General features: G+C 33.7%; 1 protein-coding gene across 2 annotated transcripts; it reads right to left on the bottom strand.

The window, feature by feature from the left end:
• Positions 1 to 10775: 10775 nt before the first annotated feature.
• LOC120265740 lies at positions 10776 to 26262 on the bottom strand. Of its 2 annotated transcripts, XM_039273696.1 has the most exons (7): positions 25815 to 26262; positions 23293 to 23636; positions 21760 to 21912; positions 20868 to 20960; positions 20451 to 20509; positions 11346 to 11439; positions 10776 to 11160 (listed from the first exon to the last, which is right to left on the bottom strand). In XM_039273696.1, exons 1-7 carry the CDS (start codon positions 26212 to 26214, stop codon positions 10939 to 10941), a joined length of 1365 nt encoding a protein of 454 aa, XP_039129630.1. In that variant the 5' UTR covers positions 26215 to 26262; the 3' UTR covers positions 10776 to 10938. The 2 variants fall into 2 exon arrangements, with proteins under 2 accessions (XP_039129630.1, XP_039129631.1); XM_039273697.1 differs by lacking the exon at positions 10776 to 11160 and having other exon boundaries at positions 11352 to 11455.
• Positions 26263 to 27170: the final 908 nt, after the last annotated feature.

The following is a 27170-nucleotide window of genomic DNA, read 5'->3' as shown; positions in this document are numbered from 1 at the left end:
ATATTATAATTTGATAATTAAAAAACTTTAATTTATGATAATATAGATTAACATATTTCATATTTTAAAATTTAAAAATATTAATTAAATAAAAGGGATAAGTTCTATTATGATAAAAAAATAATCTATTTGTATTTTTAAATTAAATCATTAAATATTATTGTAATATTTTATTTAGGTTTTATGAGAGCTTGACACGTCATACTTTTGTCTTCTACTTCACTATATATTATTATTATTATTATTATTATTATTATTATTATTACTACTACTAGTGTTATGCCCGTGCTATGCACGGGAGAAATAAACACAATAGATGATCTTAATAACAGTGTTTGCACCAAAGACATAATTATTCTTGAAACTTAATTTATTCAAGCTTTGTAAAACAATAAACTTAATCTAAATTTTAAAAATTTGTTTATCGGTTTTTCCAATATTGACCCGATTCTCCAATTCATTTTAAAAACTATTTTAAAGACCAAATTAGGAGTTTAAAAATAAACCCCCTGATAAGTGCTTAAGTAGACATATTTTTATATATGTTTTACATGCATTGAGCATCATTTTTACCATGGTTTATGTCTCATATTGTGTATTTGGTGTTCTTTTATGCATATAGGTTGTGAATGCCTTGAAGAGTAAAAAGAAAGCAAAGATAGGCTATAATATAAAGACACAATGTTGGGAGTTCTTGTTCAATTCAAAGACCAAGACATAAGAGGAGTTCATGAACGTGGAGATGTGTGCCAACTTCAAAGAAGATTCAAGTCAATTCACTACTTGGAAGGGCACAAAGGCAGCCACATCTTCATGTTCCTTCTCTTTGTGAAGATTGCAAGACCTCTCAAAGATACATAGATGAAGAAAGGTTTATAGCCTACCACATGGACGTGTGCCCGGACATGTGGCCTCAAGAGAAGAGTGTTTAGACCGCATTTTGTGAAAAGTACTGTAGCAAAATTACTGTTCATGTGCCCGCGTGGAAATTCCTGCAGCCCACGCGGGCGCGTGAAAAATCCACATGGGCGCGTGGGGCCACGTGACAGACGTGGTTTTGGGCTTTAAATAGGCCGTTTGCCCTATTTTTGGGAGACTTTTTGCGAGGGTTTTCGCCAGTACTTTGAAGGCAAGGCGGCTAGGGTTTTGGAGGAGGTCTTTGGCGATATTGGGGGGCATCCGTCACCAACTTTCATCGATCTTCTCTCCGTCATAGCATAGAGGGAGCCTTCGGTGACCTAGCTTCAGAGAAGGATTCTTCAAGACGTTGGGGGAGCATTATCCGGGTGACCAGTTGTTCTTGGATTACCTCGACTCATTAGACTCGGTTTAGAAGCATTTAGTGAATCTTGAGCTTCATGTTAGATCCTAGGGGGAGCATTGTCCGGGTACCACATCTTTATTGATTGAGATCTCCTTTACTTGTTTTTCTTGCCCGTTTACTTACTTATTAATTCTCTTGCAATTAGTTCATTTCATCACATCCATTGATTTCGACTAGATAACTAAGAATTGGTTAATACTAATACTTCCGTTCCCTGTGAATTCGACTACCCATTCACCGGGGTAATTATTACTTCAACACACGTGCACTTGCGGTTCACACGCATATTCGGACATATCACCCCCCACCCACCCACCCAATCTATTAACATAGTTCAAATATGGATTGAAATTGTTGTTTATATAGTAGAGTGAATAATAAATAATGAATATTTTATATATATGTGAGTGTATATATATACTAATATATTATTATAGAATATCTAAATCAAATAAGACAAACAATTAGATTATATTACCTTGTTAGTATTTTTGGAAAATGTATACAAATAGTTGATGCAATTGTTATTAGCAATGTATTATGATAATCCAATCACCTACTCCACAAAGTCTCAATTTCTCATCATGCTTTGGTTTTATTTATTATTAAAGTTTCTTGTTTGTGTTTGATTAGTATTACGTTAATCAAAGTTTTGTCAATATCTGAAAATATCAATAATGCTTTTGAGTTACAAATATTTTTGAAATTATAATTTGCTTTTAAAGTTTTGGTACAACATAAAGGATAGTTTGTGCTTGATTAGAATTAAGTAATTCAAAGTTTTATCAATTACTTGAAATTATCAATAATTTTTCAATTACAAATATTTTTGAAATTATAAATTTGATTTCAAAGTTTAGTTTGATTTAAAAGATTATGAAAATATCATATCAATTTTTCATATATTGAAAATAATTTTACTATTCATTTACAAATTTACATATTTATATATATATTGATAGTTCTTAGCATAAATTATTCTTTAGTTTTAATGTTTTTCAAAGTCAATTAACTAAATGAGAAGATTTTTTCACTTAGTCGAACTATGAACTCCTCTAATCTCAAAATGCATATATATATATATATATATATATGCTATTTGGCATTAGATGGTTAAAAGAAAAAAAAGAAGGGATATATACCCACACGTGTATACAATATATGCACTACAACCCTTTAATAGTATATAATTAATTGAATTCATATTTTAATTGATTCATTATATGTAAGTATTGCATTAATTTTAAAATAATATAATAGATCAAATTACATGTTTTGGTAGGCTTATTCAAGAAAAATAAACTTATTTGAAATATATATCTATATATATATATATATATATATATGAGTGTGTACATATTCTAATATATTGTTTTAGGATATCTAGATGAAATAAGACAACCAATTAGAATATGTTACCTCAAGTATTTTTAGAGAATGCCCTACAAATGGCTTATGCAATTGCTATTAGCAATGTATTATGATAATCTAACCACTTACTCCAAAAGGCCCCAATGTCTCATCTTGCTTTGTTTTTATTTATTATTAAAATTTTTAGTTTGTGTTTGATTAGGATTAGGTAAATCAAAGTTTTGTCAATTTTAAAACTATCAATAATATTTTTGTAATTATAATATACTTTTAAAGTTTTAGTACAACATTAAAAATATCTTGTGTTTGATTAATATTATGTAAATCAAAATTTTGTCAATTTCTGAAATTATCTATAATTATTTTTAATTATAAATACTTTTGAAATTTTAAATTTGGTTTTTAAAGTTTTAGTATGATTTCAAAGATTTTCAAAATATTATATCAAATTTTCATATTTAAAAAAAATTACTTATTCATCCACAAGTTTATATATTTATATTTATTGATATACATTGATAATTCTTAATAGAAAGTATTCTTTTGAAAGCCAATTAACTAATATAATAATGATAAGATAAGATTTTTTTTTTCTCTAAGTCAAATAATGAACCCTTCTAATCCAAAATGTGTGTATATATATATATATATATGCAGTACAACCCTTCTAATAGTATATAATTAATTGAATCATATTTCAATGAATTTATTACATGTAATTATTACATTAATTTTAAAATAATATAATAGGATATTCAAGAAAAATAAGCTTTTTTTCCGTTATCATATATGCTTATTAAGATTTTCCCTATTATACATATATTTTCAAACATTTAATATTTTATTTTATCCCTCAAAATGAATTAACTTAATTTTATTCCCTACAGATTCCAAGTCCAATATATATATTTTTTATTATAATTAAATTTTTTTTATAAAACTATTGGGAGTTGATTTTTGTTTTCAAATAAAAAATTAAATATAAACAAACTTTAATTACCCCACTAAATAAAAAAAAATTTATTAGTATAATAAATTCATAATCTATTTACACATTTTATACTTAATGAAATCATTGATATGCATATAAATGGTACATGGTAATATTTATATTCATAACAAATGATATAAATAAACTATATTGCCTTCATTAAAATTCAATAATAATCATAAATTTAACAGAGTTAAAATGGCATAAAACACAAATAAAGTCATCCTATAAGGGACTTCATTGCTAAAATCATTTATTACAGATTAGTTTTTTCTTGCTTCAATTTTTTTTCATCTTGTTGATCGATTTATAACGATTTTGCCTCATTGTCAAATACAGTTCTACACATCAATCAAACTTTATTAATTCATAAATTTAATACAAAATTATCATAAAAAAAGGGGGATATCATAAAAATTACTTTCAGCTCAACAACATCAACATAGTCCTGAAATATTATTTGTTGGAATAAAATCAATTATAAAAATATTAAATATGAAAAATTATTATTTAATAACCAAAACTAATTTGCTTTACACAAACCTTATTTTAAAATAAGAGGTTATAATTCTTCAGCTTCTAGATAACCATTAATCTCATCTAAAAAGTCAGCGAACAAAGTACATGAAAACTTGTTTTTTTCCTTGTAAAAACAAAGCAAAAAAATACACATCAAAACTTATATACAATAGTATAAGCAAATAAGAATATACTCTAACATATAAAAAAACTTTTTGACATAATAAATATGATTATGAGACTATAATGATGCATATAAAAAAATTTTTAAACAAAAATATATAAGTAAAGCATACTCTAGATTTTGAAGCACAACATCCCTGAGTTTGCTTGCCTTTCCACAAGATTTTTGAATTTTAGGATTATCTTTACCAACGACTTCTCCTATTACATCTTCAACAAAGTTGCATCATAAAGCATCAATTTTAAAGGCATAATAATTACATAAATAATCACATAAATAGTTAAATACTTACCAAATAATTCTTTTTCGTCGAGTTCGCATGAAACCAAAATATCAACAAACGATCAAAACCTAAAACTTTGCCTTAAAAGATTTTCATCTATAGCATCTATAAATAATAGTTTTATATCAAGAAAAACCCGGTTCATCCATAAGAACTATATCAATATAGAGAAAAATCTCTAATATTTAAACATAATCTCTATATATAGAGAAAAATCTCTAATATTTAAATTTAGATAAAATAGGATATTTATTATTATTAATTTTATAATTTGATATATGATACATATAAATAATATTATAATCTGAAAAATAAAAGACTTTAATTTATCATGATATAAATTAACAAATTTCATATTTTAAATTTTAAAAATTAAGTAAATAAGAGAAATAAGTTCTATTATCATGAAAAAAAATAATCTATTTATATTTTTAAATTAAATAGTAAGATAATTATAATTATTGAATTTTTAATATTATTGTAATATTCAATTTAGGTTTTTATGAGAGCTTGACATGTCATACTTTTGTCTTCTACTTTAATATACATATATATGATTATTATTTACATCTTCTCGGTTTTAAACAATCACAAAAAAGTGAAATTTTTTAAATTTTTTTAAGGGATTTTTTTAAATGGTAATTATTTAAATAATAATAATAATATTATTATTGTTATTAATATTTCAAAGTTTTAAAAACGGACTTGATCAGACCGGCGGGTTCAATCGGAATCTGCCTCCAGTCTGATTCACTCATATAGTTTGAACGGGTCTTGATCAAACTGGTCATGAACTGCCTTTGAATCGGAAACCAGTGAACCTCAACCAGACCAATCAAATTTGAAGGGTGAGGGGTGGCAGCAGTGGGCGGATCGCTGGCGGTGAAGGGCGGAAACGTCGGTGATGGTATGGAAATCGAAGGAGGGAGGATCGCGGCGGCCATGGGAGCAGGATTGGGAGCATCGATCGAGGGAATGGGGGAGGCTTGTGGGGAGAGGTTGCTTTGAGGTGGAGAGAGGGAGCATGTGAGATGGTGACAATGGCGGAGGGTGGGAGAGAGATGGGGTCGGCGATGAATAGCAGGAAAGCGATCAAAGAAGGAGAGGTTGTGGGAGAAAGGGCGGAGACGAAGGGCAAGGTCATCAAGAAGAGAAGAAGAAGATCTATGGAGATGAGAAATGGAGCTTGAGCTTTGAGAGAGAGAGAGAGAGAGAGAGAGAGAGAGAGAGAGAGAGAAGGGTGGGGGGTTACGTGACAGTGCGTATCACAGCGTATGTGAGTCACGAGAGTGGGGTCACGTGGCGCGATAGTGGAGTGGGTTGAGGAAGCAAAGTTTGAATATTTTGGCTTTTTTTCATGCATCATAATTTATTTAAAAAAAACTAAAATATAGAAATTGTTGAACCAAACCGGTTGAACTAGTTGAACTGTGAACCAGTTGGTCAACCAATTCGCTGACCGGTCCAGTTATTAAACCCTTAATTTTTATTGAATAACTTGTTTAGATACCAATAATTGCATTCAAGTACAAATAGAAAATACGTTTATCTCTTTCAAAACCCAAAATAAAAAAATACGTAGTGTGTCATGCATGCCATCAATCACTTTTGTAAAAATTACTATTATACCTTGTGTGTCATGCATGTTATTTTTATTAAAATCCAAAATTTAAAATAAAACATTTAAATTTTAAATTTATAGCTTTGTAATCTATAATAAACAAATCTATTCTCTATCCAGTATTAAATATATAAATAAATAAATAAAATAAAAAAATAAAAAATAAATAATAATAATAATAATAATAATAATAATAATAATCAATATATGGAAATATATTTAAACCACAAATACATTTTAAAAAATATGCAAAAATAATTCATATAATAATAATAACATATATTTTTTTTCAAATGCAGTCAACAAAAAATATATCTTTTAAAAAATAATAATAACTTAATAACGGTTTAAAAATCTAAAAATGTCTCATTTTTGTGATTTCTTAAAAACAAAGGGTGTTAATTAAAGAAAACTAAATATTTTTAATATTTGTAAAACATCGCTTAGGTATGCCATAACTTGATGTGATGTTTTAAAATCTACATTGATAAATAAATTTCATATAGTGTAATTTTGATAATTAAAAAATGGAAAAATTACTTTTTACCCCAGAACTTTCAAAACTTCCCAAACAGCCCCTTTAAGTTATGAATACCCCAGCCCCTCTTTTTTGTTTCATTTCTTTTTTACACCTTGTAGCTTACTCTGACTGGGTTACATGTTGTGAAATTCCATCTTTGCCCTTGGACAATGACAGGAAGAAAGCCACCCAATCACATCATGTTTATAAAAACCGTAGCCATCACATGTCCAACCTTTCTGCCAATCTTTTTGCCTCTTCTTCAACAAACTTTGGAAGACTTTTATTAGTTCCTCCCCATTTTGTGTGTTGGAATTCTGCTGGTTATCCAAAAAGGTAACAATTTATTTTTCATATAAGACTCATTTTAATATCATCTCGGTAAGAGATAGTAACAATTTATTTTTCATATAAGACTCATTTTAATATCATCTCGGTAAGAGATAGTAACAATGTATATGGAAAGTTTTTGTACTATTGTTAGATACAAATAGGAGGTACGAGTGCTAATGTTTACGGCGCTGACTCCTTGGGAATCAGTCTTGGCGGAGATATGTGAGCGATGTGGTCTCGATATTTTTCCGTGTCAAGGTGAAGTTTGTTCACACCTGATGCACATCATATTGGATAACGTTTGTAGGTGCGGACCATTTCAGAGATGCAATCCGAAATTTTTGTTGTTGGATATCGGACAATGTTGATTCATTCTGATATATTTGTTTTGATGTATTTCATGATTTCTTTTGTTTACTTACTTTAATTAACGCGTAACATAAACCGTTCTTGCTTGAATTAACATGTTACCATTTAAAATTAATTGTTCATGTTTAAGTTTTAGGGTTACCGTTTAAAATTAATTGTTTCTGTTTAACTTTAGGGACTTCGTTTGATAGTTCTTTATAATGTCGTTATCATTAAAAATGCTTGTTTTTGTTTAAATTTCAGGGTCTTCGCTTAATAGTGACTTATAATGTTTAATTGATAGTACTTTTCGATCAATTCATCTTATGTTTCACTTTATAAGAATAAAAAAAATAAATGTATCTTATGTTTACTTTCATTGTTTATTGGCTTTTAACAAATTGACTAGAGAAAAGCACATATATGAATAATGCAAGCAAAGTATTGATCAGTGATCCAAACTAGCACTTGAGCAAATCTTAAAGTAGTAATTTGCTTGCTAGAAAACCATTAACCTTCAAAGTAATGATCGACTTCCTCCTTTATCACTGTCATAGATTCTACACATTCTTTAGAAATATGTACATGTGAAACAAATCAAATGATCTGAATGATGAAATATAGACATGCAAAAAAAATTTTTAAATGAATCGGACTTGGTAGAATGATACATAAATATCAAAAAGTTATTAATTACTAGAACACAAGAAAATGGAATTATGTAATCTAGTTTTACTAGCTTTTGATTGTTTCTGTTTAAGTTTTAAGGTTACCATTTAAAATTAATTGTTTCTGTTTAAGTTTTAAGGTTACCGTTTAAAATTAATTGTTTCTGTTTAACTTTTAGGGACTTCGTTTGATAGTGCTTTATAATGTCGTTATCATTAAAAATGTTTGTTTCTATTTAAAATTCAAGGTCTTCGCTTAATAGTGACTTATAATGTTTAATTTTTTTGTGTTCTACAGGTTCAAGTTGATGTGCATGTTATGTACCCACCATGACCAGTCGAACAAATGGGATACCAACTTATGCCACGACATTCATAATAGACTACTTTACAAATCAAACGGCCACAAAAACCACAAAATATAAAAACAAAACAAAACTCTAGAACTTTTTCAACGGCGTTCACCTCGCCTTAATACCTTAGAGCGTAAGTTCTCCTGCGAGCGAGTGGTGGAACGAAATTCCAATCCTATAGAAGATGTCTAGCAATGACAACCTTAGTGAAAAGGGAAAAGACTAAGAGGCGAACAGAGGAAATATCAAATAACCGGCGACAATAATAGTGTTCTCACGGGATTACCAAAAAATAAAAAAAAAGGATGCCAGTAATCATGTCCAACAACTTCCAAGGCAAGGGAAAAGACAAGGGACAATTTCGTCCAAAAAATTCAAAACTAACTCTGTTGACCACCGTTACATGCTTAGGGGGTTTGAAAATCATTGTATTAAAAAAGGAATGGGTTTTAAGGGATACTCAAACTTAGAGGAAGAATTTGTACATATTACAAACTTCCAGGGTGCTTTTGGCAATTAACACTTAAAAAATACTATATTGGAAAAAAAAACAGGGCTTTTTTCAGCTATAACCCTCCTTTGTTTTTTAATTGTCAAAATAACTTTATGTGAAATTTATTTATGAGATGGATTTCAAAATATCACATCAAACCTAATCATCACCAAAGTGATGAGTGGATATTTTAAAAATAATAAAATATTGGTTTTTTTTCATGGACACCTTTTTTTTCACCTTTTTTCCTAAAAATCATAAAAATAAAATATTTTTGTCTTTTTAACCATTTTTTAAATTATTATTATTTTTAAAAATTATTTTTTTCAACCGTATTTATTTTGGAAAATATATTATTATTATTATTATTATATTATTATTATTATTATTATTAACATGTTTATTTTTTTAAATAATCACAAAAGTCAAATTTTTTAAATCTTTTTTAGCTAATATTATTTTTTAATAACTTATTTTTTAAATAGTACTTATTTTGAAATTTTATTATTAATAATTTGGTGAATAACTTGTTTGTAATTTAAACATCAATAATTGCATTCAAGTAAAATAGACAATAATTAAATACATCTATCGTGTTTTTTTTTTTTAATTACATATTTCTACTCATTAGTTCTATAATATTTAGATTGTTTACGTAAAGAACAGAAATTATGTCTAGCAGAATCAGGGTTATCTATATATATATATATATATATATATATATATATATATATATATATGTCTATGTCTAATCTTTGGTCGGTTTATGGTCTGTTGTCCTACAGGTGAAACTATTTTTAGTTCATGTATAGGTTGTCAAAACAAATAGTTTTAAACAATTTCAACCATTAATAAGTTGAAAAAACATGTAACAATTGATATTTTAATAATAATAATATTTTAATATAATTGTGGTTTAAAATAATATATTTAAATGTTGAAAATTATTATTATTTATAAAAAATGCCTTGGGAAATGAAGATGCAGTAGTAGTTGTAATAATAATAATAATAATAATAATAATAATAATAACATTTTTTCAACGTAAAATGTGGTTGAAGAAAATATAATTTTGAAAAATTAATGATAATTTAAAAATTGTTAAAAAGATAATATTTTGTTTTTGTGATTTTTTAAAAGAGAAGGGTGTCCATAAAAAAACCTCTTATTATATTGTTTTTAAAATATTCATTCATCACCTAAGTGCATCACTAGGCTTTGATGTGATGTTTTGAAGAGAAGGATATGCTATAAATTGTACGCCGTTAAGGCCCTAGTTTCTCTCATATGAGAGGAGTATGGTTGCTATGAAATTCTTGGGTTTCTATTTAGTTTTCTTTTTCTTATATTGCAGATAATGTAAGCTTGTAAGGTGAGATTGTGAGTAATCTCTTCGTTGAATGCCTTTTAAATTAGCTTGTTTTCTCACTTACATGCAATGGTGAAGATGAGTATGGCTTGAATGGTGAATCTATTGCTCTTATTGAGTTCATTCTTGAATATGAATGGAGATATTGCTCTCATTGAGTTTATGCCTGAATATGAATGGAGATATGAACTGAATACAGCTGTTGTGGAGAATTTCACAATAATTCTCTTGATTAATTACTTAATTCCTTAAATTGAGATCTTAATCTTTTGCTGGTTTGGATTGATCTCATTTGAGCTTGATTAATTCATAACAGCTTCAAAATAGGACCTCAGAGTAAACTTGAAAAAAGAACCACAATCACAGCAATTTTTTTTATCATTTTTCTTCTCAAAATGTGGTTCAAATCACTATCAAGTAATGAATCTATCTAGACAAATAACTATTCGCTACACTGCCTGCTCACTTCTTTCATTAGGTCTCTGACACACAAACAAGAGCAGCAAAACTTGTTATATATTTCCTGGATGCATCCTAAATGCAAAAATTCAGTCTGTGGTTTTAAAATTGAAAGGATTTTCTAACAGCAACAAGGAACACAAGAAGAATGGGGGACAAAAGAAATATAATGTAAGGGAGTCCCTCTGTCATCAATGCAATTTCATTTTGATTCTCTTCTGTTGCACTGTATTTAGCTTTATCTTCTACAAATGCATCGAAGTAATTCTCATAACCAGTTTTGCGTAAAACAAAGGAGCTCTTAACCTTCATCATTTCCATAGCCTGCAGTAGAACATATACAAAGTGAGGCGTCTTATCGCATGTGCTCATGGTAGGATAATTTGAAGGAAAACAACAAATAAAATTAACCATGTGCCACATGGACATCAGTTATAAATCTTTGGAAGAATAAAAAAATGAACTTGCCGCTAGACTCTTCTATAGAAAAAAAAGTAGAGCATAATTACCTGAAAACTGAACACAAATTGCCGTGCTTTCTTGCTCACTTGCACATTAGGATGAGATTGGAGTATCTCATACATTGATCTAGCTTCATTTGGCCTGTCACCATGTTAAACTGTACTTTGCATAAAACCAGAATTTTGTAGTAAAGTAAAAATCCAACACATGGATTAATTGATTGATAAACTGCTGAAGAACAATATATATACATATATGTGAACAAGACATAGTAGAGTTTGACTACATAAACCTAATAAATAGCACAACCTACTTCTATTTATAAAGCAAATGACTTAATCAGCCCACAAAATTATTATATATCATTTTGCATGTGGAAGCTTTTACCTGTATGATAAACGTAAACGTTGATCTCAATGATCCATTTGTTTGTTTAATAAAAGTCATTTTAAAATCTTCGCACAAGTTATAGTTTCAAGAGTGAAGAATGTTATCAATGAGTTGATAAAAATACACGCATATGGAAGGAATATAGTATGGAGAGTTTTCCTCTTGTGCACTCAACTACAAGTGGATACAAGTCTAAACTCTCAAGTTAGTTAAAGGGGGTCACTACAAGTCTAAAGGGGTTCACTAAACAGCTATGAAGAAGGGAACAATGTCCACTTGAGCTTCTTATTTGATGTTTTCAAGGCCAATTGAATGAGAACAGATGAATTATATGTTCAACTGGGTGATTAAATTTAAGTGCTGTTAGAGTTATGTTATAGTTTATATTTGGTTAATGGGTCATATTGGGCCCTATACCACAAAACTCTAGTATTTCTCTATATATATCCTTGTACTCCTTTACTAATGAAATATACAAATTATTTCTCCTATTCTCACATGGTATCAGAGTTCTAGGTTAAACCCTAGCCGCCGCTTGCCACCGCCACTCCAAACCCTAGTCTTCCACCCACCGCCGCCACCTCTACCAGCAGCCGCTGTTCATCTCTTGCCGTTCTCGTTGGTCTATGGGCACCTGGTGATGTTCCTTAGCCCTCACCAGTAATGCCCTTGTCTTGTTGCTGAAGGATTTGTCTTGTCGTCGTCATGTCTTCGTTTCATGATTCTTTAGTTAAGAATCTCCATTGTACCTCGCAAAAGTTGGATGGAAGGAACTATGTTTTTTGGGCGCAAAGTTTTGAGCAGTTCCTTATGGCTCATAAGAAATCGTCGTACCTCACGGCAGATCCGCCGGACTCGAAGGATGCCAAGTATCGCTGATTGGCTTCTCGAGGATGCTCGCAGCTGCGCTCAGTGGTTGACCCGGTAGTATGGAGCCGGATATCGCTCAAGTGTGGTGATGTTGACTCATCTGCAAAGGCAATTTGGGAGATGTGCGATTGACATATGGAAATGAAAAATAATATCTCTCGTGTTTTTGAGTTATATGAGCAGCTATTACTGACCCGACAAGGCGATCGTCACTGCCCTCGCTTCTTCACTCACATCCGTAGCATGTTGGATGAGCTGGATATTTACCAGCCATTAATTCTTGATCTGGCCACCCTTCGTTGTTACCGGAATGAAGTTGTAGTCATCGCATATCTTTCCGGGCTCCCCCTTGAGATGCAAAACCAGGTGAAGGGCTCTTTTTCGAAAGTTATGAGAGAATGCCCTAATCTTGTTCTTTGTTTATGCTCACGTTAGCCGCTGTCTTCTACATCCACATCTCCGTCGCCCGTTGTGTCCTCCGATCGAGTCCGCTTTGCTAGCTTCCGTGGGCGTGGTGGTAAAAGGCTCCTCGTGGTGGTCGAGGCGGCCGTGGTGATTCTCGAATAGGTTTGTGTGTACCTGCCATCGATCGGCCGAGCCACACCGAGGATCGTTGTTGGGATAAGCATGGTCGCCCGTGCCGATGCTGCCAATGCTAGACCGAGGTGGTCGATCCGTCACCCACTTCTAGTCTTTCGAACAGTTTATCACTATCTCTCGGTCGACTTTTGCAAGGTTCCCAAGACTACGTGGCACTGCGTCTCACACCATGATCCTCTTCTTGCTTTCCTCGGGTAATGCCTTTCTTGCTTCTAGGGGACGGTTCTGGATTATTGACTCTGGGGCCTCTTCTCACATAGCGGTACAAAAACCCTTTTTCCAAAAATCTTTCTCCATCTATTTTTTTCATTCTTTGGCAATCGCCGATGGGACGATCGTGCTTTTAGTGTCAGGAGAGGGAGTTGTCAGCGAGGCTTCCTCTCGACCTAGACTAAATGATGTTCTTTATGTACAGATTTCTCGTCAACTTGCTATCCGCTTTACTGTGATCACCAAACATTTGAATTGTAGTGTAACATTTTTTTCCCCTTTTTCACTGTATTTTTTTCGGGATCGCGAGACAGGGGAAGAGGATTGGTTTTAGGGGCGTAATCGTGGTGACGGCGTATATCGTTGGTGCGTGATGATATTCCTCGTGGTTTTAGCAGATGCTCATTTTCGACTCCAGTCATCACTCATATGAGCACTGTAGATTGGGTCACCCCTTCTCTTAGTCGTCTTCGACAAACTTTGCCTTGGATTGGGTCGAGTCGTTTCAATGTGAGTCGTGTCGGTTGGGTAAACATCATCGTACTACCTTTTAAAGCGTTCTACTCCGTTAGTCTAGTCGGTCGTTATTTGATTTAGTTCATTGTGATGTTTGGGGACCTTCTAAAGGTCAGCGTCTATTTCTGGTCATTGTTACTATGTTGTGTTTGTTGATGTTTTTCCCGAGTGTCTTGGGTATATTTGTTAAAAAGACCGTCGATTTACTATCGATGTCCTTCAAAAATTTATTTTGGAAATAAAAAATCAATTTTCCATTGTTCTCAAATGTCTTCGCACCGATAATGCTTTAGAATTTGTCTCTTCTGCTGTAAATTCTTTATATGCGTCCCTTTTGGGATTATTCATCAAAACCACCGTCCACACCTCTCAACAAAAATGGAGTAAGTGAAAGAAAGCATCGTCGCATCTTGGATGTTGCACGCACTCTCTTGGTAGAGCGTAATGTTCCTATGTATTTGTGGTCCCGATGCTATCTTGACTACGATCCATCTTATTAATCGTATGCCTTCGCACCCTTAGGGGAGAGGGTTCCTTTACGTCGTCTTCTACCTAATACCGAGTTGTTTCACTTATCCCCTCGTGTTTTTCGGGTTGTGTTGGTTTTGTTCGAGTTTAACTCCTAGTTTAGACAGAGTTTCGCCGCGTGCGCTTAAATGTGTTTTTTTGTTGGTTATTCCCGCACTCAGCGTGGATACCGGGTTGTTTCATCCGACTAGTCGGGAAGTATTTTGTGTCTATGGATGTCACGTTTTTTGAGTCTCAATCATTTTTCTCTGATTCGATTTCTCCACGATATGTTAACTACGTCATCGATATTGTTACTCCCCATCACTGTCTCGGTCCCTCACGCTGTGCCTATGCCTAGTGTGACGCCTCCTCCGATCTGGATACGGATGTTGGTCGTTTTTGGACGAGGTTTATCATCGCCGTCAACATGTACCACCGCCCGACTCCGCCCCTCCGGTCCTTTCCCCGGACCATACGGATCCGTCTCTTGATCTTCCCATTCGCCTTTTCGCAAAGGTATTCGTTCTTGTACTAAACATCCCATCTCCCTTTTTGTTTCTTATGATAATCTTACCCGTCCTTTCGCACATTTGCTTTTTTTCCTTGTCTGCGAGTCGATTCCGGGAACTACCGAGGATGCTGCGTTTGCTTCCTGATAGGCAAAGCAGATGGATGATGAAATGGAAGGCTTGAGATCTCGTGGTACATGGGCGCTTGTGCCTCGCCTGGCTGATGCCGAGCATCGTCGCTGCCGATGGGTCTTGTGCAGTCGAAACACAAAGGCGGATGATGCAGGTTGATCGCTCTGAGCCCGGTTAATGGCCCGTGGTTTTACTCGGTTATGGTGTTGATTATCTTTCGAGACTTTTTCACGATTGCTCAGTACGAATTCCATTCGCATTCTCATGCCGGTAGCTATGAATCAATCATGGACACTCATCGACTTGATGTGAAGAATGCCTTTCTCTATGGAACTTAGTTGAGGGCAGTGTTTATGGAGCAGACCTCCAAGGGTATGTTGCTCGGGGGAGAATCTAGTTTGCCCATTTCAGAAAAGTGATCTATGGTGCAAAACAAAGTCCTCGTGCATGGTTTGACAAATTTAGTGTAATTGCAGTTGCAGATGGTTTTCGTAGATGTAATATGGATCATTCTGTGTTCTATAAGAACACTTCATACAGTTGTGTTAGTACTTTGCGGTATATATCGATGACATCTTGTAGTGGTAGTGATCGCGAGAATTCGGAGAATTAAAAGAGCATTTAATGAAGCATTTTCAGTTACTACGAGACATGGGACGACCCGGATACTTGGTATTGAGTTTGCGTATGCCGAAAGGAAAGATGGCGCTCTCACGACGGAAGTATGTGTTGGACTTACTTGAGGAGGCTGGTTTATTGGGTTGTAAACCAAAAGAATACACCTATTGAGCGATCGCATGCCCTTTTTGGGAGAAATCTTCCCATTTCTCAAAAGATCCTGAGTCGATCACAGAGCGTTTGATTGGTAAGCTCATTTATCTAAGCATGTACTAGATCACGAAAATATATTCTGGATTGGACTCTGAGTCGGGTTTTATGCATGAGCTACGAGAAGTTCATGCGGCGGTGCTGCGAGGTTCTTACATATGTTAAAGGGAGCTCCCGTGAAGTGTCTTCTCTAAAAATCATTATCGCCTAGAGCGTTGCGAGCATATTCGACTTGGGTTATCTTTGGTGATAGAGGAGACGAAAGTCTACGTCGGGGCTCTGCATCGTATGTCGGTGGAAACTTGGTTACTTGGCGAAGCAGAAAGCGAGAATGTGGTTTTCGAGATTAAGTCGCGAGCGAGTGCTGGATAAATGGCACGAGACGACATGTGAGATGGTTTGGGTGCGATCTTTTTCTATCTGAGTTGGGATTCCCTATCACAATACCTATCAGATGTTGTGTGATAACGGTAGCCGCCATCTTCATTGCAAATAATCCAACATTCCATGAAAGCGTACCAAGCATGTGGAGGTTGATTGTCACTATGTTCGTGATATGGTACTTGAAGGGAGTCATCTCTACGCCTATACCGATTGATCTGAGCAGTGGCGGATATCTTCACGAAAGGTTTAAATGTTAAAAGTCTTTTAGTAATCTATGTAACAAGTTGGGCATGCTCGATATATATGCTCCAGCTTGAGGGGGAGTGTTAGAGTTATGTTATAGTTTATATTTGGTTAATGAGCCATATTGGGCCCATATATCCTTGTACTCCTTTACTAATGAAATATACAAATTATTTCTCCTATTCTCACATGTTAGATTTTTATATTTTGGTACTAGTGGGCCCTATATGGGCTTAGGGGTCTTACACCAAAAAGTCTCAAGACTTAGTGTCTCAACCTCCATACCCATATATAAGCCCATTCTCACTTACTATTACACGACCGATGTGGTACTATATTTTCAACACCTCTCCCTCAGAGTTCGACTCGGTTGAACTTGCAATTGCACGAACTTCTACGCAGGTGATGCATTTTACGTGGACTTATGACACTACTTGTGTCTCGGGAGGTCCCTACAGGCATGGAGGTCATACACACGTGGACTTGTGACCACATCGAGTGGCTCCACTATGTTCTCTCGATACCATGTTAGATTTTTTTATATTTTTGGTACTAGTGGGACCTATATGGGCTCTATATGAGGCTTAGGGGTCTTCAGCCCAAAAAGTCTCGAGACTTAGTGGCTCAACCTCTATACCTATATATAAACTCATTACACTTCTATTACACAACCGATGTAGTACTATATTTCCAACAAGTGCTATTCTCATACGCAGTTGAATAGTTGGTAAATCAGAAGCAACAATGCCAGTTGAACATCGATGTCCAGTACAAAGAAATAATAAAAGCGTTTGCGTCTGTGCATGTATTGATGTGTAGATAGATTCTCGTATGCTCTGATCTTCTAGAGACCTAGAGATGAAATTTCTTTCTGATAGTTGTGTCCAATTTTTGTAACCAATATGGTACAAGTCCATGTGTGTAGGACCTCTGAGACACAAGTAGTGTACAAGTCCATGTAAACAGACCTCTGGTATACAAGTCTGTGCAAGTTCGATCGAGTTGAACTTGAGGGAGGGTGTTGGAAATATAGTACCACATCGGTTGTGTGATAGAAGTGTAATGAGTTTATATACAGGTATAGGGGTTGAGCCACTAAGTCTTGAGACTTTTTGGTGTAAGACCCCTAAGCCCATATAGAGCCCATATAGGGTCTACTAGTACCAAAAATATAAAATCTAACAGTAAAGAACCTTGTCTCACCAAAGGATCACCGCAATCTATCTATATCTTACAAAATTAAAGAGTAAGTGAAAATTGTCAAAACAACTTGTGCTGAATAGAATGCTTTACTAGCAAGCAAGAGTGGCCTAGTTTGTAGCCTTGGAGAGGATAATCCAAACTTTTATGAGCAAAATACAAAGATAACGTTTGATTCTTCTGTAAGCAGCATCAATTCAGCCAAATAAAAATAGTTAACGCTATTTATCGATAACACTTCACAATATGCTGATCTACTTCCAAAGACAGGTTGTTCGCTCAATGTTCCACTGTAATGAAGCGTCATGTATCTTAAGTGACGGTGAGCTTGATATAAAAGGCTATAATTTGGTCAAATAACTCAAATTTGCTCTAGATAGGCATCCAAATTAAGAGGCAAGACCACCTCTATTCCATGAATATTACATGACAGCCAACAGTTTTCTATTTGCAAGGCTGACCATTAAGAGAAAAATTTTAATGGAACTTATGTGATCCTACAACTGGCATAAATCTTATTAATAAGCCAAATAGGTTGTTATTTAGACTGTTGCATATGACATGAGAAGGCAGGGCATAAGTCTTCAATCTTCTGTTGGATGGATTGACTGTTTTGACTTTAGACCAGTTGCCATACTTGCTGACTTGAATCAAACCAAGAGCATATTCGAAGATAAGAAAAGAAATATCTTTTACGAATTTAGTTGTAGGGAGTGGTGATGGCTGTGGTAGAGATGACTTTGATGATGGGATGGGGGTTTGGGCACAACGAAGCCCACTTAATTAGAAACAAAAGGAACAAGAGGTTCATATGTCTTTTTTACTTCGACCTCTAAAGACAGTTAAAATTTCTATCAATCATCAAATATAAAGTTACTATGTACCCAATATCAATAGAACTTTGGTGTATCCTGACATCCCGACAAGCAACCAAGCATAATCAAAAGTGTGGTTCAGGAAAAAATATATATATATATATATACTGTTGGAAATATAGTACCACATCGGTTGTGTAATAGAAGTGTAATGAGTTTATATATAGGTATAGAGGTTGAGCCACTAAGTCTTGAGACTTTTTGGTGTAAGACCCTAAGCCCATATAGAGCTCAAATATAGGACCCACTAGTACCAAAATATAAAAAAATCTAACATGAGTATCGGAGAAATATAGTGGAGCCGCGATGTGAGTACAAGTCCATGTGTGTATGACCTCCATGTGTGTAGGGACCTCACGAGACCAAGTGAGTGTACAAGTCATGTAAAAGCAGGACCTCACGGTGTACTAAGTCACGAGGTAAGTTCGGCCGAGGTTGAACTTGAGGGAGGAGTGTTAGAAATGTAGTACCACGTCGGGTTGTGTGATAGAAGTGTAATGGGTTTATATATAGGTATAGGGGTTGAGCCATTAAGTCTTGAGAGCTTTTTGAGTGTAAGATCACTAAGCCCAGTATCAAAGCCCATATAGAGTACCCCTAGTACTAAAAATATAAAAATCTAACATGGTATCGGAGAAATATAGTGGAGCCATCGATGTGATCTGAGTCCAGTGTATGTATGACCTCCAGTATGTGTTGGACCTCACGAGACACAAGTAGTGTCTGAGTCCAGTGTAAGCAGACCTCACGGTGTCAGAGTCATGTCCCAGAGTTCGTAGGAGTTGAACTTGAGGGAGGGTGTTTGAAATATAGTACGCATCGGTTTGTGTAATAGAAAGTGTAATGAGTTTATATATAGGGTATAGAGGTTGAGCTAGCTAAGTCTTGAGACTTTTTGGTGTAAGACCCCTAAGCCCATATAGAGCCCATATAGGGCCCACTACTACCAAAATATAAAAATCTAACATATACATATATAAATTAAAAACAAGCCCAGACAGCAAGAACGGTGTTGTGGCGGTGATTTCCCTGATTATATTCTGGGTAAGGCTTTTCACCTTATTTTTTAACAGAATTTTTTTTAAAAAAAATAGCCCACTGTTTCTGCAAGAGACAAATATATGAATTTAGATGATTTATTGTCTTCAACTTTTGGTTTGCATCAACATAATTTGGTTTTCATATTTTATTGAAAGTGAGCCAGATTTTTCGTCAAGTTCACATTTGAAGCTGTGATGATTGTCTTGTGAAATACAATGGAAATTACATACCTCTCAATAATTAAAGGATGTTTCGATTTTTTATTTTTTTTATTTTTTATTTTTTATTTTTTTATCTATAATCTTGGTTGCGCTATGTGGTAATATCCCTTTTTCCTTTCACTTGTACTATAGGCAAGAAGTGGGATCCAAACTATTATTATAAAAGACTTGTTCTAAGCTCCTCTATTCAGTTCGAACTCAAACTGGCCGAAAAATGCTCAAGCAAAATCAAGTTTATCTAAGATTGTTTACAAGTTTGCCACCAAGCAAAGGCCTTTTCACCAGAAAAGTTAAGTCATGACAAGAAATAAAATACAAAATAACTTCCAGAGCAATCTCATATATGTATTTCAAGAAAATGATATGAAAGCAAACAGTTGCAGTTTCGACTAAACTAATATTTATGCAGAAAATTAATCAATCAAATAAATACTGCAAAAGAAATATAATCTAAATACACCAACCAATTATTTTATAATGACCAAAGTTCACCAAACGCTTTTAAAATTGCATCATTCTCTAACTGAAATAATAATGTTTATGACCCAAAATATGTTACTAAATGATCAAAACCACATAAATGGGAAGAAAAAGCTATACAACAAATAAAGTCAAGGACAAACCTCCTAAGAGAATCTTGGCAAATTGACCATTGTAAAGCAGCCAACCCATGCAGTTCACTCTGCATATAAACAAAACATGTAATATATAGTAAAGAAAATACTTGCACAATATTGAAAAGACAATTGAAAAGCCTAACATAAGACCAATGCATTGTGTAAATATCAAAACAGCTGTTCAGGCACATATTCGTTCTATTTATAAAAATTAATGATGCAATCACATTTTGAGAAACATTTGCACCATGAAACTTTACCCTGAGCTCAATATGCATCATCAAAGAGGAACAATTTCTTTGTTCTTCAAAGGAAAAAAAAAAAATAAAAGTACTAAATCATTAATTTGCTTCGTTAACTTGGATGCTTGACAATATCAAAATTTTCAAAAAGTAGAAATAATCTGATATTAAGTTTTAATACCTGGAAGATCACAGACTTCATTATTTTTTCATAATAGGGCAGAGCTTCTTGTAGCTTTCCACTATCCATCAAGCTATCACCATCCCTCAATGCCTAAAATGAAGGAATTTTTAGAAAACAAACCCAAGTTTCTAAAGGTTGTTAATTAGAAACTAAGCCTTACAAACTCAAATACTCATAAATGAATCACAATATATTTCTTCAATTCCCAACTTAAAGAAATATTAATAATCGTAAGCATTTCCAAGCAAGAATTAGGAATGTGTAAGGAAAGATAACGGTGATCAATAAAATGATATAACAGATTAAAAGAATAGAACAACGTGCAGATATTTTTTAGAATTTGAATTAGTTTGGGTGATTGCCAGCACAAGCAGTAATGTATGGCATGTTCTAATGTCATGTGGTCAGATTGCTTGCAAAAGAAAAAAAAATAAAAACCAGACTGGCATAAACAACCCAAAGCCACATATTGATGCAAATGTTAGGCAAGCCCAGAAATTTGAGATCCTGAGATCCATAAGCAATGCAGATAGCATCTGTCTTTTGGCACAGATTTTAGGTTAGGAAAGAATTAAAAGGAGATAAAGAGCACACAGATAGGTGAGGATAGAGCATTTTGGTCAAATCTGTTTATGTATCATGTATCATGCACATTGAGCAAAAAAAAGATCCAGATCCACATGCAATGCTGATATCAGCTTGAGGCAAAAAGAAGATATGAATGGGAGATACTACAGCAGCATATTCTAATCAAGGTAAGCGGGTAGTGTATGACAGTTAACTTGCAGATGGTATGGTTGTAATGATGTCACAGTAACCTCTTCATGAAATTTATGCATAAAGAAAGGCAAAGAAATACAAGCACTACAGCTTATTGCCATAAATATACCTTCTCGCACTCCAGTTTTGTCTGTGCATCAATCGTGAAACCCATCTTCTTTCTGTAGGCTGCAATTAGCTCCTTAGTCTGTTTTTCTTTGGCTATTTTGTCCTCAGCGGTTTCAAGCTGATCCCCTGGACGAATAACCCTCCCACCACCGAACTGCACAAAAAAAGTGGCACTTTGAAATTTATTCATCAAAGGAATCGGGTAAATAACTATTTAAGAAAGATAGGCGAGCCTAAATGTTCACTAAGGATTAAAAAATATAAAATAAAATAATACAAACCCTTCAGAATTGTGTTATTTGACATATATCTCTATTCATAACATATACCATAATCTCTCATCTGAGAAAGGATATAAAAACTAAAATAAGCATTACTTTAACATATGACTGCCAAATGTAAATACTCAATTCTAAGCAAGAAAATCACAAAGGCTTCCTTATTTATGTTTATGTTAGGAAGTGGGCACATAAGGTAAAAGGCACTAGAAAACCAACAAAATAAATATTAAAAAAGACAAAAAGGTGTCCAATGGGTAAAGGTTCAATTAGCATGATGCTGAAGGGAAGTTAGACATAATGCAAGAAACCAATTTGCTGCCTTGGATTGGTAAAGGGTTCACTTATTGGTATGCAAGGTCTGTCAGCTACCCTGAAAAGGGTATAATCTGTATGAAGCTGCGCATTCAGTATCTCTGTTCTAACTTCTAAGGATTATGGAATCCAACTATGTGCAGAATTAACAAATAAGCCAAAATATAGAGATGTTCAAGTGAATCAGATCCTAATAACTGAAAGGGTTAATTCAATAGGGAAAATGTAGGTTTTCACTTTCCTTTCTGATAATCAACCAGCATATGCTTTCTTGTGCCCAATAACATCGATGTCCTTCATCATGACAATCATGTTTCAACAGCCTAATTCATGTATGAGCGGTGATAATCAAGACTTAAATTTATGGCATGCCACTTAAATTTTACTTCTAACTAAAAAGTCCATAATCAAAAACAGTAATGAATAAAAGGACCTAAGGGAAACAAGGGACACTGATTAAAATGGTTTCAGAACATTGGCAATGTATACCCTTATGTTTACAATAAACATGTATCCTGCGAATAATATTGTTTTATGAAACTTAATAAATGGATTGTAACGAACAAATTTAATCATCACCACAATGTCGAATCAAAAACATGGATCCTTTCTTAGAAGTATAAAGGTAGCTAAAGGTCATATCAGATTATAGATTATATGGCTAGTGGTCATATTAGATTATATAGATGAATATAGGATGCATTGAAAATGATTCAATTCAAGAAACAAAATTTTCATGTTTCTTTGAAACATATATTTTAAGCTTTAATAACATACCATACCATACTACCCCTTTCTACAACTCACAAGTTCAGAGGGACCCAGAAAAGATTAAAACTGCCAATGAAGATTACACTCATTAGTTAAATTTCATCAAGAAAGAAGACAATCAATAAATTAACCCAAATATTCCTTAAAGGAACACATGTTCTGTTTCCTACCGTCTTGGAAATGTTTCCAGGTCTCGGGAAGACGCCCCATGTGGAAACTTTGGGCTTGTATATGTTGCTCGTATCTTCTTTTTCTTCTCCTATATTCAACTTTTGTGGTGTTGTACGTTGAACCTTGCTAGCATCCCCAACAATAATCTCCACCTCAGGGAAATCCACATTGAAAAGAGGTTCAGCTACTGGAGCTAACCCAGGCCGTCTACCTTTATAGTTCTTTTTCTCTGAAAAATCAAGTCCCAAAAAGTCTACACTTGAAATTTTCAACTCTTCTTTATTACTTGAATTTCTCTCTAGAAAATCCTCCCTTGCATCCTCTGAATTCATTTCTTGTATACCTAAGGTGTAGTTTGAGAATAAGTTCTTAGCTTACATTTTTTAAACATGTAATGAACAAAAGATCTAACTGATTGAAGGTAGAGTAGATCAGCACTTTTAGCAAAGTAAACTCGTCTTCTTTAACTAAAAAAAATTGCAAATAATCTACAAATATGTCATCAAACCACGTATAACCAAGATTAGTCAGCATGCAAATTTGAAGAAGTTCATTCCAAATAATCCATAAGTAGGATTTTTTTCCTTTTGCTAGGACGGTCATGAATAAGAAATCAATGTTCACACAGATTAATGAAGAAAGTGAAATTAACATATTTTAATCCTTAAAAGTTTTAAGCTTTCAGTTTTATGATATTATGTAGATGAAGAAACTTCAACATTATCAGAAATTTTCCCAAGGCAGGAATCAAGTTTATACGGAATAATAATTACCAATAGGAGTCAAGGCCAACTATTATCTTTATAAACACCCATCTGAGTCTTAATGAAAAACTACTAAACCGTCAATAGGAAAGATGAATTGCAGAAAGAAAGGTTTACAGAAATCATTTCTATCAAGCTGTGAGACTTTAAAGCAAACTTAATCACGGGCTAAAGGTTTAAATAGTAGATGAATAAGTGTCATCCGAGCAAATTTACTCATCTAACCAGTTGGTGCACTTGTGGACCCTATACCATTTTCCGGAGGGACAAGGCCACAATTCAAACTGGCAGCAGTAAAACTTGGACTGGTTGCCATAGCATAAACTTGCAGAAAACTATAAAATATTGTAGGCCATTTTGTAAGTGCTTCTAATTGAAGGAAAAGCAGTAGATGTAGAACTCTGGCTGGTGGCAGGACTTACACGAGGTCAACATTCTCCAGCACAAAAATAAAAAGTGAAGCAAGAAATATTTTCAAAACCAAATCACACAAAATCTATAAAAATTGAAATTAAGATAAGCAAATTCACTTCTCAAAGGAATCACAGTTTATTCAGAAAGAACATGGGCAGATAAAGAATACATTCTTTCTCAGGAATAAAAGGGGCCATCTTAAAATTTTGAGAGCAAGTAGACAGAAATGCTGAAAAAAAGCTACATTAATTGTTTGTGCAGTCAATCTTGATCGGGAAGACTAGGAAAAATCTTAGTTGTGCCAGTTACTTCTATCAACCGCCTTTTTCCCCAATCGAAGGTGTAATTTTGGCTTCTTCAGCAGGCATTCCATCTTAATATGCCTAATGATTTAGGCACCTGCAAATGTTTGCTCCATAGGCATACCGTGGCAGGTCATCTAATAAGTTGCCAATGCACAGGGATGTTACTTACAATCACATATGGATTATGTAAATGGCTGCACAATCATGAACACTTCAGGACTTGTACCTGCTTTAGGATATGCATTTTGGGAGCAACTAATCTTACTGAAGTAAAAGCTTCAATAATCATCAGATGGTGCATACACAAACATGGCATGGCAACAATTAAAGAATATACATATAAATATACAATATAAAATATGATAACTAATGGCAGGAAAAAGTAGAAATATACAATAGTAATGACAGCAATGATTTTCTCATGTCCATGAGTATAATCTGGTTGGAGAAACAAAGCCGAAAAGCTAGACAGATGGATAATCATAACAACAATGTTAGCAAGTATTTTTGTCAATTGAACACTGACACCCTAATTCATGTAGCGCATTAAAATATTCAAAAACCATCAACAACTTTACCTACTAAAGTCAGCTTAAGCAAATAAGCATTCATACATACGCAGAAGATTCTCAACCAAGTATCCTCAAATTTGCTATCTAATTTATAAACAGATTCATTATGGATTATCAGAAATAACAGACCATCCACCATATAGAAGTAAAGCCATGTATGTCACTATGTCAGTTTCTCACTTCTGTCCATTAACACCAGTTATATACAAATGCTTTTAATCAACATAAATCCAAGTACCGGCAACAACAATAATGCGTATCCATGTCCATGTTTCTCAAAGGTCAAAGTTTTAATACAGAAAATAAAATTTTAAAATATATTAGAAAGTTTAAAAAACCACAAAAACCAACTAACAAGAAGAGTAACCCCATGAAAAAATCAATAAAAAAAAAAAAGAAGCCCAAAACACGGACATTTGTGAGAAAAAGCAAGAAAAGCAACAATTTGATAATCTCTAAACAATACCAATATCCCCTATCTTTGGCTTTTCCACAGGAACGTCCACACCAGAACCCGAGCCAGCAGCAGCAGCAGCTTTGCTCTTCTTGTATTCCTTTGCTTTCTCCATGGCCAGCTGGACAGGATCCGGGGCTTCAGGAGCAGGATTTGGTTTGGGGATAGAGCTCTGGAGCTTGGAATTCTTGTAGGCTTCAGCCTTGGTGAAGGCTAGCTTAACAGGGTCTGGGACTTCGGTTGGTTCCTGCTCCGCTGGTGATCCAGTTTCCGGGTTGGAAGAAGCAAGAAGAGGCTTGAAGCGTCGTGTGGTTCTTGGGTAGAAAGCGAGAATGGTGGTGTTGGTGGTATTGGGGAATAAGGGCAGAGTCGAGGAAGGAATGATGGCCATTGTTGTTGCTTTTGTGAACATTGGTTGTCCTGTTTTGATTTGATTTTAAGAATTGGATGCGGATAAGCGGATGATTTTAAGAATTGTATAATATCAAAATCATATATTATATTACTGATATTAATTATACTATAATTATATTTTATTTAATATTTTATAAAACTCTCATTAGTTTTATAAAATTAATATACACTAGAGCATAAGCAAAATAAAAATAAAAAGTTACCTCACTAAGACTTAAAGTGCAACTAGCATTATTTCAAATCAAGAATTCATTAGACTTCAAAATAAAGTGGCTGCGATATCAAGACACCTCACTTGCATATGATCAATGATAGAGATGACTTGATTGGGAAAAGATTGATGAAAAACTGAGACTAGGAACTTGAACAAGTTGCAGCACCCAGTTGTGCGAATATAGACAGGTTGATGATGATCATAACTGAACAAATTCATAGCATAAAGTATTAGACAAAACACCTACTGTAAATGACATATCTCATATCTTAGCAGACAATGGCAGTGATTAGGAGACACACCACACATTACCTTATCCAAATCACATTAATAACTCTAATACAAGGGCAGGTCCCCAGCTTAACCTGGACCCATGAAGCCAAAAATTTTGTCAACATAGTTCATGTTAATGAGAGTGGATAAGGATATCATAAGATCACCAATCCCAGTTCATCCCTACAAATTAAAGAGACTAATTCTACATATCAAGAGGCAAAAATTACAATTGAATGAATCAAATCTCAACCATATAAGTCATGATATTTATCTAATACTGATAAAGACTTTGTTACATAAAAGATACAAGCCAATATACAATAACTACTTTCCTTGTTACCATTCCATATGTATATTCACATGCTTAAACCATTACATATTCTTCATAGCAATCAGACCATTCAAAATAAAGAGTTATACTTTAAAGCATGAGAATTTGTTATACATAAGTAATAACTAGTTCT

The sequence above is a fragment of the Dioscorea cayenensis genome, chromosome 7 (genome assembly GCF_009730915.1).
Source record: "Dioscorea cayenensis subsp. rotundata cultivar TDr96_F1 chromosome 7, TDr96_F1_v2_PseudoChromosome.rev07_lg8_w22 25.fasta, whole genome shotgun sequence".
Taxonomy (NCBI): Eukaryota; Viridiplantae; Streptophyta; class Magnoliopsida; order Dioscoreales; family Dioscoreaceae; genus Dioscorea; species Dioscorea cayenensis.
Note: the sequence above shows the minus strand (reverse complement) of the source record. Positions and strands in the feature narration are given on the sequence as shown.

Coding starts and splice junctions, on each gene's coding strand:
- LOC120265740 (XM_039273696.1), bottom strand. CDS start 26,214: ATGTTCACAAAAGCAACAACAATGGCCATCATTCCTTCCTCGACTCTG. Junction 21,913..23,292: donor CTGGAAACATTTCCAAGACG/GTAGGAAACAGA, acceptor TTTTTTGTGCAG/TTCGGTGGTGGGAGGGTTAT. Junction 20,961..21,759: donor CAAAACTGGAGTGCGAGAAG/GTATATTTATGG, acceptor CCTTCATTTTAG/GCATTGAGGGATGGTGATAG.